Source organism: Peromyscus eremicus, chromosome 3 (assembly GCF_949786415.1).
Source record: "Peromyscus eremicus chromosome 3, PerEre_H2_v1, whole genome shotgun sequence".
Lineage (NCBI taxonomy): Eukaryota > Metazoa > Chordata > Mammalia > Rodentia > Cricetidae > Peromyscus > Peromyscus eremicus.
In genome coordinates, this window is record NC_081418.1 from 157,086,044 (window position 1) to 157,097,204 (window position 11,161).

At 45.0% G+C, this 11,161-nt stretch overlaps 1 protein-coding gene across 3 annotated transcripts in view; it reads right to left on the reverse strand.

Annotated features, from left to right (window-relative positions):
- Positions 1-6,978, reverse strand: part of Dennd5b (DENN domain containing 5B) — a 135,731-nt gene extending 128,753 nt beyond the window's left edge. For all 3 annotated transcript variants that reach the window (XM_059256423.1, XM_059256422.1, XM_059256421.1), the window contains exon 1: positions 6,667-6,978. In XM_059256423.1, the coding sequence (XP_059112406.1) occupies positions 6,667-6,793 (127 nt within the window). In that variant the 5' untranslated portion in view covers positions 6,794-6,978. The remainder of the gene's footprint in view (positions 1-6,666) is intronic.
- Between the last annotated feature and the right edge of the window lie 4,183 nt (positions 6,979-11,161).

Consider the following 11,161-nt stretch of genomic DNA (forward strand, 5'->3'; position numbering starts at 1 on the left):
AGGTGACTGATAAGAGCGTGGAGGAAAGTACAGCTTCAGAAGGCCTCTGTAAAGAAGTGTCATTTCAGGAGGGCTAGAGAGATGGCTTGGTGGTTAAGAGCACTGATTGCTCTTCCAGAGGACCTGAGTTCAATTCCCAGCACCCATGTGGCAGCTCACAACTGTCTACAACTCCTGTTCCAGGGGATCTGATACCCTCACACAGACATACATGCAGGCAAAACACCAATGCACATAAAATACAAACAAATAAACTATTTTTTAAAAAGATGTGTTATTTGTATGTAGAACCTGAATAATCAATAAAGCCAATATAACCTTGTATGGTGGTTCATGCCTATAATCCTGGCACTTTGGAGGCAAAGGTAGGGGGATCAGAAGTTCCAAGATCATTCTGAGCTACTTAAGTAGGGAGCAGCCTGGGCTACATGAGACCCTGTCTCAAACAAAATCCTCCCCCCCCCCCCCAAAAAAAAACAGTTTCTCCCTCAACACACAGGCTGGAAGCTTGGTCTTCAGTGTGGCAATGTTAAGAATGGATGAAATCTTTGATGGAGGCCTCCTGGCAGGTAATTAAGATATTGAGGTGTTGGCCTCAGAAAAGATTAATTCAGTTATCTGAGGAATGGTTTGTTTCGGGATATTTGTTTATACTGTGTGAAGATGTGTCTAGGTTTTGCCTCACCTACCAAAGGCATCTGACTGGTTTAATAAAAAGCTGAACAGCCAATAGCTAGGCAGGAGAGGTTAGGTGGGACGTCTGGACAGAGAGAGGAGCTCAGGTGGATGAATCTAGGCATGCAGCATTAGCCATCAAGACACAGAGGGAGTCTGACATACAGAATGAAAGGGGTAAAAAGACACATGGCAGAATGCAGATTAATAGAAGCAGGTTAATTTAAGTTATAAGAGCTAGTTGTGAACAAGGCTAAGCTTTCATAATTAATAAGTCTCTGGGTCATTATTTGGGGGCTGGCAGTCCAAAGAAAGTCCGACCAGAAAGACTGTTACAGTGGTTAACTGCTGAGAGTGTAGGTTATAAAAGAAAGAGCACATCTAACCAACCTGAACGTCTGGCTTCTCTCATCATGTGATTGCTCCCGTGAGCTCTTCCACCACTTCCCTGCTATTATGTGGCCTTTACCATAGTATCACCTGGATCTTGGACTTTCAGCTTCCAAAGCTACGAGCTAAATATCTTCATATCTTACCAACATACCCAGCCTAAGGTATTTTTGTTTCAGCGACAGAAAACTAATTAATATACAGCTTCCTGATCTCCAAATGTAGCTCTATGGAAAATGAAGACTGTTAATTGAAAATATGATACTGCCTTTACCCATCCATCTACTGTCAATACTCTTTAATCTCTTCGGATATTTTCTCCTCTCTTTCTCCACCTGTGCCTGTTGGATTACCCGCCCTGCCCAGAACTCAATCATCAAGTCTCTTCTTTTCTATTTACTCAACACATAAGTGGTTTCATGATTTTAAATTTATGTCTAGTCTGGACTTTTCCCCTGAGAGATACCTTATTTATTTAGTATCTCCATTAAAGTCTAGCAGGCACTTCAACCTTAACCTGTCTAAAACGAAACTGAACTAAACTTCAGTCTGATTCTCCATTAGTCTTCTTTCCATAGAGAAACTCGTAATTGTTCAGGCCAAAAATCTTTCAGTCATAACTAATCATATTCCTTATCTATGACTACTAAATTAATAGAACTCAGTCACAGTGAGGGTTATGGCACACGCCTATAAACTCAAGAGAAGACGAAGATTGCCACAAGGTCAAGGTCATCCAGGGCTACACAGCAAAACTGCCTCAAAAGAAAAAAAGGAAACCAAACATAATCATCCGATTCATTAATAACTCCTGATGGTACATGCATGCTGTGTGTATGTACACACAGGTACACACACACACACACACACACACACACACACACACACCCCTGACTCATTTCCACCAATTCCCCAAATCCTTTCCGTCAGAGAATGAAACAGAACCACTAGCTACCACTGTTTCCTCATATCTATGTAACCTGGCAGCCACAGTGATCTTTTTATTTTAAAAAAATTTTTTTTATGAGGCCTGGAAAGATGGCTTAGTGGTTTAAAAGCAGTGGCTCTCTTCCAAAGGCCCCAAGTTCAATTCCCAGCACCCACAAGGCAGCTCACAACCATCTATAAGCTCAGTTCCAGGGGATCCAATGCCCTCTTGGGTCTCCTTGGGTACCAGGACACATGTGGTACACCAATATACATGCAGGTAAACAGAGATACATATAAAATAATTTTATTTAAAACAACAATTTTAATTCTATTACATTTGTGTGTGTGTGTGTGTGTGTGTGTGTGTGTGTGTGTGTGTGTGTGAGATGCATGTGCTCTTGGGCAGGCATACACGTGTGGAAGTCAGAGAACAACTTGTGGGAGTCTGTTCTCTCCTACTATTTGAGTCTCGGGGATAGAACTCAGATTGTCAGCCTTGCAACAAGCACCATTTCAGGCTGAGCTGACTCACTGGCAGACAGTGATCCTTTCAGAAGGTATGTCAAATGATACAACTATTCTGTTAAAAAAAAAAATCTTTCAGCGTCTTCCCAACTCAAAGTAAAAGGCAATGTCTTTGAGGCCCTGTAATATTTCTCTTAATCTGTCTCTATGATCTTGCCCATTCTATTCACATTGGTCTCCTAGTTAGCGGCTACCTGCTGTAGAATATTACTTTAACTATGTAAAGGTGCGTTACATTTGTTTATGCTGTGGAATATTACTTTAACTGTGTAAAGATGTGTTACCTTTGTTTCTGCTGCATTTACTTAATTATGAAAAGATGTGTTGCTGTTTCACCTTGCCTGCCTAAGGCACCTGATTAGTCTAATAAAAAAAAAAAGCTGAACAGGCAATAGCTAGACAGGGGAAGGCTAGGCGGGGCTGGCAGACAGAGAGAGTAAGTAAGAGAAGAAATCTAAAAACAGAGAAAAGAGAGGAGAGAACGAGGGAGAAAAAGAAGGAGCTTCCAGCCAGAAACTGGAGGAAGCAGGAAAATAAGGCATGTACAGAAAGACAAAAAGCCCTGAGGCAAAAGGTAGATAAAGAGAAACAGGTCAATTTAAGTTAAAAGAGCTAGCCAGGAACGAGTCCAAGCTAGTCTGAGCTAACATTCAAAACTAAGAAGTCTTGGTGTCATGATCTGGGAGCTGGCTGGCGGTTCTAAAGAAAAAGCCTGGTATAGTTACCTACATAAACTGGTCACTGTTCCACTTCAGGGTATCTCGCTGTTTGTTCTGCCTATAATTCTCTTCCCCCAGACCAGTAGTTCTCCACCTTCCTAATGCTGCAACCCCTTGATACAGTTCCTCATGTTGTGGTGACCGTCAACCATACAATTATTTTCACTGCTACTTCGTAACTAATTTTGCTACTGTTAGGAATTATAACGTAAATATCTTTAGGCAGACCGTCTTTAGGTGACCCCTGTGAAAGGGCCCTTTGACAGCCAGGGGCCGCCACTCACATGTTGAGAACCACTGCCCTAGACAGTCCATATTGCTTGCTTTTCCACCTCCTTCAAGGCAGTGTTCAAACGTCACTTTCTAGGTGAGGCCTTCCCTAACCATCTTATTTAAAATCAAAGGCTGAGGTATCCCAGTGATAGAGCACATGCCTATGCATTTCCAGGATGGGACCCCCACCAACAACATAAAATAACAGAAATTCTGATCCCATTTTCCTGCTCCATTTTTTTCTCATATCTCTTTACTAATTTGGACATAAAAACTGGATCTGTTGTGGAAAGGCTACAATCTCAGCTACTGAAGAGGCTGAGGCAGGAGGATCCTAAATTCAAGGCCTTTCTGGGATACAACGCAGGTTTGACACCCTGACTAAAAACAATTTTTAAAGAGGTGGGGATGTAGTTCAGTACCTAGCACATAAGAGGTCCTATTTTCAATCTCCAGTACTGAAGGGGTTAAAAAGTAAGAAAAATAAAAGGATCTTCACTATTTGTTTACACTATAATGTAAGCTTCAATATGGAAGGGACTTTATTTTCTTTACAGATGTTCCCTGTGCTTCTTGACAATCTACACCGAGCTTTTAAAAACCCATTTGTTGAATGACTGAATAATCAAAACCAGGCAAAAATACATTATTATCTGAGCACTCCAAATATTGTGAGCAGAAAGGTCAATTATGTGTTACAGCAAAAAAGGAAACACGATGTGTCCCAGAGAACTTATAAAAGAGGCCAATGGGAGGGTCAATAGGAAAAGGCACCTGCTGCTTAACTGGATGACCTGAGTTCAATCCCTGGGTCCTACAGAATGAAGAAGAGAACTGGTTCTCAAAGGTGTCCTTTGATCTCCACACTCATGCCATAGAAAACAAGCATGCACTCATACATTTAAGATAAATAAGTATATTTAGTTTTTTAAAACTGCACATCAAAGGGGGCCAGAGAAATGGCTCAGGGATTAAGAGCACTTGCTGCCTGCTCTTCCAAAGGACATGAGTTCAGTTCCCAGAACTAACATCAGGTGCCTCACAACCCCCTGTACCTACAGCTCCAGTAGATCTAATATGCTCCTCTGGCCTCTACTGGCACTTGCACTTTTGCACAGGTACACATAAGTGTGCACATAAATATATATCTATCTTTTAAAATGCATGAAAGGGTTTGCAAGACAGCCGAGTGGGCAAGAGTCCTTGCTGCACCAGTCTAGAGACCTGAGTTCAATTGCTGGAACCCACATACGAGTGCAATGAGAGAAGTGACCGCACAAAGTTGTCCTCTGTCCTCCACATGCTGTGGTACATGCACCATGACCCCGACCTCCCCCCCCCCCCACAAAACACAGGGCATACACACAAAGGAATAAAAACGCACAAAATCTTTATGTGTGTGTCGTATGTTGTCATTTCTAGAAAGTTTATAGCTATTTCTTCCTCAGGTACTGCTTTTTCTCAAGTTGTTCCTCCAACCTTGCCTGCCCTTTGTTGTTTTTGAAACGGGGTCTCTCGCTCTAGCCCAGGTTGGCCTCAAACTCACACCAATCCTCTTGCCTCAGCCTGAGACTACAGTACTAAGTACTACAGTGCTCAGCCTAAGTACCAATAATACAAGCATGAGCTACTACATCCAGCTGTTACAAAAAGAAAAAGTAATGAAGAGAGAAAATTAAAATTACATTAAAATAAAATATTTTGCACTATTTGCGTTATGCTTGGAGAGTCCCAGGACACACTTTTTAAAAGGTGTTGTTTTGGTGTAAGTAGACAAAGACAAATGCAAATACAGACTTTTTTCTTTCATCAGTTACCTGGCATAGAAAGCCTCCAAGAAATCCCAGTTGTTTAAAGACGCCTTAGAAAGAGAATTCTTTTACCAGCCCAAGAGAAATCTTTCTCCAAAATCGCTCTGCAGACATTTACCCCCAACTTCATATCCCTTAACAATGCCATTCTTAACATGTACATGAAATCTCAGCTGAAGAAATAGTATATTACGTAATTACACATACGGGGAAAACTTGGTACTCTATTACTCCTCTTTCCAATAAATAATTAATTAAAACTATACTTAGCTTTTGTTGAAAACATTTTGCTGTGAAGCTGACTAATAAAAAGATGCTCAGCTAAGACGTGGGGCTGTATTTTTAAAGGCTGAGCAGTTTTGTTTACTATCATTTATTATTTAATACAATCTTTCCAATCCTCTCCTCAATGGAAGAAAGAAAAATCTATACTGGTGCAATCAATGAGGCATGCTATGTTCCAAAGAAGCTGTTCTGAAAGGCTATGACCTAAGTGTTTAGCACTGACACAGATAAAGTTCAGGTGGTGTCACGTGTCTCACCCTTTAAAAAAAAAAAAATCACGATTCAGATCCCACGGAGGAAAGGAGGGTGAAAAATGCAATCTGTTATTTCTCCCGGCCTGCTCTCCACACTGCGCATTCCCCTGCCTCCATCATCTTTCTACTGCCCGGGTTCCCAGTGTAGCTTCCCCAGCTCGGTCCCGCACTGCGTCACCAGACCAGTCAAATGGGGGCCATGCTCCTCCGGTGACACCTCGGCGATGACTCACGGTGCGCCCCTCTGGGGGAGGACAGTCCAACTACGTCAACTCAGGAACGGGGCAGGGGGATCGACAAAGCATCAGGCCGCATCCCAAGCGTCCAAAGGTCCTCGCCAGCTCGCGGCACTGGCACTGCCAAATCCACAGGATTCCAAAGGGTGACTCGGCCGTCATCACAGAACCAGGGGGGAGGGGTGGCGCCGACCCAGAGCTGTCGGGGCCGTTCCCGCTGGGCCTCTCGCCCGAGCGGACCCCGTCGTAGCCCCGCGGTCCCGACACCTTCACGGAGCTGCCTAAACGCCGCGTCAGCCGCCAGGGCCAAACTTCACGAACCATTGCACAGCCCGGTCGCGCGCGCCATGAACCGCTCGCGAGCAGCGGAGGGGTCCGGCCCTCTGGCGGCCCGCGCCGGTTACGCGGATCCAGCGCCCGCCGGTTTAGCCAGAGCGCGGAATTAACAACAATGTCATTACATCGCCCACGAGAGCCCGTCTAGCCCGAGTGCAGCTACAGCAGCCGACTTTTTGTCTAGAGCCCGCACCTCGCCTCCCTTGCGCCTCCGCAGCCAGCCCTGCCTTACCCGCCAGCTCGTCGGGCTCCAGTCCGCTGTCCGCATCGATCCCGCACAGCACGAAGTAGTGCGCGAAGCGACAGGCGGCTGGGGAGGACCCCGAGCCCGGGCCCGGCGCCGCGCCGCTGCCGCTCATCCCGCCGCGCTGCCTGTGCGGCCGTCGCCGGGGCTCGCGGAGGAGGCTCTCGGATGGGAATCAATGAGAAGCCTGGCTGAGAAGCGTCGCAGGCTTCACTCGCGGAGGAGGCCACCGCGCCGCGCGGACTGCGGTCTCCGCTCCGACCCGAAGGCGACCCCGGCGCGCCTAGGGCCGCGCAGTCGCCGCAGCGGGACTCCCAGACGCGGGTGCCGGGGAAGCGGCCTCGGGCTCGCGCGCGGGCGGGCGGGATTTCGCCGCGGCGGGGGAGGGGCGCGCAGGGGGAGTGTCAGCTAGTCAGGCCGCGCCGCCGCGGCTGCGCCCGCCCGAGCTCAGCGTCTGGCGCCCGCGGGTCAAGTGAGCCGAGCTGCGCGGTGGGCGCGCGCGCAGAGCTCGGGGGCGCGCGGTGCGTGGCGCGCACCTGTGAGTTCGGAGGGATCGCGGGCGCGTCAGAGTGAGTGCTGCCCCGCCGCGGTGCAGCCCCCATCCGCCCGTCCCAGCACGAGCGGCCGAGCGGAATCCTGTCTTCCCGAGGGGATGTCGCCCAACCCAACCTAAACAATAACGTAGCTTTGGAGAAGGGAGACAGCACGCTGAGGTCATTTCCCACAATGTCTGAACCATCTTTTTAAACTGGCCTGCAGATGCTTGAAACATTTTAAGATCCTAGTCCCTGGCGGGGTGTGGTGACTCACGTCTGTTATCCCAGCATTCTAGAGGCTGAGGCAGGAGGATCTGGAGTGGGAGATCAGACAGACAGAGGCAGACAGACAGACCACAGTAAATTAACAACCTCGGTAATTGACCCTTAGCTTCTACCTACCCTCCAGTAATCCTCTGGAACCCTTGTAATGACTTCTCTAACCTTCTTAGCTGGGTTGTATTTGGGGTGGGGGATAGTTATGCTTCTTGGTTTATTATCTTTCCAGTATCTACAGAACCGTGGTCTCACTTTGCCTGCCTTTTGTGAATAAAAGAACGGTGGTAATCTAGGTAGTAGCAGGTAGTGCTGCTGGGAAAATAAGCTTTGGTAACTGTAATGTTTATGAACATTCCCTATTATACAATTATTGCTTCTGTTATAACGGTGCACACAAAAATACTTAACTGTGTGTGCTCCTATTTTTGTTGGTGGCTTCTTGTAGAATGTTTGTTAGATTCTAAGCTAGTCAAACACAACAGAAAATTAACTTGTTTGTGGTAGCCAAGAAACAAACCACTTTTTGTTCATTTGAGCAGTAACTGGTTATAAGATTGTAAGCATTAGCCAGGTGGTGGTGGCCCACACCTTTATTCCCAGCACCCGGGAGGCAGAGCTAGGCGGATCTCTATGAGTTCGAGGCCAGCCTGGTCTACAGAGCAACCAAAACTACATGGAGAAACCCTGTCTTGAAAAACAAAACAAAACAAAACAAAAAAAGATTGTAAGCATTAATGACTTAGATGTTTTGTTTTTATTAACATATATATATATAAAATACCGAATTTAAGTATAACATCTCCATACATGTACTTTTTGTTTTGTTTTTTGTTTTTTGAGACAGGGTTTCTCCGTTTAACAGCCCTGGCTGTCCTGGAACTTACATTGTAGACCAGGCAGGCCTCAAACTCAGGGAGATCCATCCTTTGCCTCCTGAGAGTGCTGGGATTAAAGGCGTGTGCCACCATGGCCTGGCTTCATGTACATTTTTTATCATATTCTTCTATTACCCTCTTTTTTCCCCCCCTCCCATTTCCTCTACTTCCCTTCCTTTTCACAACTAGACCTTCTGCTTTCATGTCTTTAACTTTTTGGTGAGCCGATGAGTTCCTTTTTGTTTAATTTTAAAGTTTTTTTTAAATGACTTTGTGTGTGTGTGTGTGTGTGTGTGTGTGTGTGTACACGTGTGCGCGCGCGCACACACAGTCAGAGGATAAGTTTCAGGAGTCAGTTCTCTCCTTCCATGATGTGTGTCCTAGGGATCAAACTCGGGTAATCAGGCTTGGTGGCAAGTATCTCCTTATCTGCTGAGCCATTTTTCTGATCCCTGAGTTTCATTCGAGTTGCTTAAGGAGAATGGGCACTTCATCAGTATCTACACCACTAAGGAAAATTCCTCTCTTAAAGGCCAGGTGTGGTGGTGCACACCTTTAATCCCACCACTTAGAAGCAAAGGCAGGTGGATATCCCTGAGTTCGACGCCAGCCTGGTCCACAAAGTGAGTTCCAGGACAGCCATGCCATGTTAGAATCCTGCCTTCCTTTCTGCTGGGGTCCTTTGTGCAATTGCTGCCTGAATGGAAAACCTTCAGTGGAGTCAGTATCTCAGCTTTAACCTCTAATTAGCATAAAACATGCCAAGCTGTCACAATTCCAGTTTCCACAAGGAAATCTGGAGTGACATTTTTCTATGCCAAGATTTTGGCTTTTAGGAAAATCTTATCATAACAAAGGATATTTGGAAAACTAGTAACTGTATCCCTCATTATTTGGTTTGTATATTTTTATTACATTTATTTTGTGAGCTGTGTGTGTGTGTGTAGGTGTGCTTGTGCAGATCAGAGGACACTTTGTAAAGGTCAGTTCTCTCCTTCCACCACTGTAGGCCCGAGGGAATGAATTCAAGTTATCAGACTTGGCAGCAAGTGTCTTTACCTGATGAGCCATTTACCAGCCCCATTATAGTTTTAGAAAAGGGGACAGTTTATGCCAATAACAGCTGACTTAAATGTTTGTTTAAATTGTCTTCTCCCTTATATAGGTCTACTATTATCAAGTATCCTTGGCTGGAGAGATGTTAAAATGTTTGCCCTGTATATAATTGGCTTTTATTAAAGAACTCATACAACTCAATAATATAAAAGCAAACCATTGCTACACTGGAGATTGAGCACAGGATCTTTGTGGTGGTATTGTGTTCCCCAAAATATTGTGTACCCTAATAAACTTATCTGGGGTCAGAGAACAGAAAAGCCACTAGATACTTAGGCTAGAAAATGTTGGCACTCACACCTTTAATCCTAGCATTTCAGAGGTAGAAATCCCTCTGGATCTCTGTGAGTTCAAGGCCACACTGGAAACAGCCAGGCATGGTGACACATGCCTTTAATCCCAGAAAGCAAACCTTTAATCCCAGGGAGTGATGGTAGAAAGGAAAGATATATAAGGCTTGAAGACCAGAAACTAGAAGCATTTGGCTAGTTAAGCTTTCAGGCTTCTAGCAGCAGTTCAGCTGAGAGCCATTGGGATGAAGACATAGAAGCTTCCAGTCTGAGGAAACAGGATCAGCTGAGGAACTGGCGAGGTGAGGTTAGCTGTGGCTTGTTCTGTCTCTCAGATCTTCCAGTGTTCACCCCAATAACTGGCCTCAGGTTTGATTTTATTAATAAGAACTTTTAAGACTCCTGCTACAGATCTTTTGGGTGCTAAACACAGGGATGTTTGTGGAAGCCAGTGGACAATTTTCCAGACTTAGTCCTCTCCTGCTATGTGGGTTCTGGGGATTGAACTTAGGTTCTCAAGTTTGACAACAGCTGCCACTATTCACTGAGCTATATTTGCCTGTCAAGCAATACAATTAAAATTGTGTTTTTATTTATTCATGTGTATGTGTGATTTATTGCTTGTATATATATATATATATATATATATATATATATATATATATATATATATATATGCGTGCAGTACCTAGAAGAAGACTTCAGATCCCCTGGAACTGGAGCTACAGGGAGTTGTGAGATGTCTGATGTGGATGTAAGAATCGAGCCAGGTCCTCTGCAAGAGCAACAAGTGCACAAAACCACTGAGCTATCTTTCTAACCCTACAATACAATTTTTCTTTGAGACAGAGGGTCTTTCTATGTATCCTGTCTGCCCTGGAACTTTTTATGTATACCATGCTGGCCTTGAACACAGAGATCTACCTGTAAGGTTGTTACCTGCTGGAGGTTTAGAAAAATAATCCATCTATGGCCACATCCTGGCATCTGGTTTCTTCCGGCATCACTTGACATTTGGCAGCTGTCTTAGTCAATATTGCTGTGAAGAGATACCACGACCATGGCAACTCTTACAAAGGAAAACATTTAATTAGGTCTGGCTTATAGTTTAGAGATTTAGTCTATTATCATCATGGCTGGTGTCTTAGGGTTTCTATTGCTGTGAAGAGACACCATTACCACAGCAACTCTTATAAAGGAAAAACATTTAGTTGGGGTGGCTTATATTTTTAAGTTTAGTCCATTTTCATCTTGGTGCGACATGGTGGTGTGCAGGCAGACATGGTGCTGGAAAAGGAGCTGAGAGTCCTACATCTTGACTTGCAGGCAACAGGAAGTGGTCTGAGATACTGGGCATGGTTTGAACATATATGAGACCTCAAAGCCT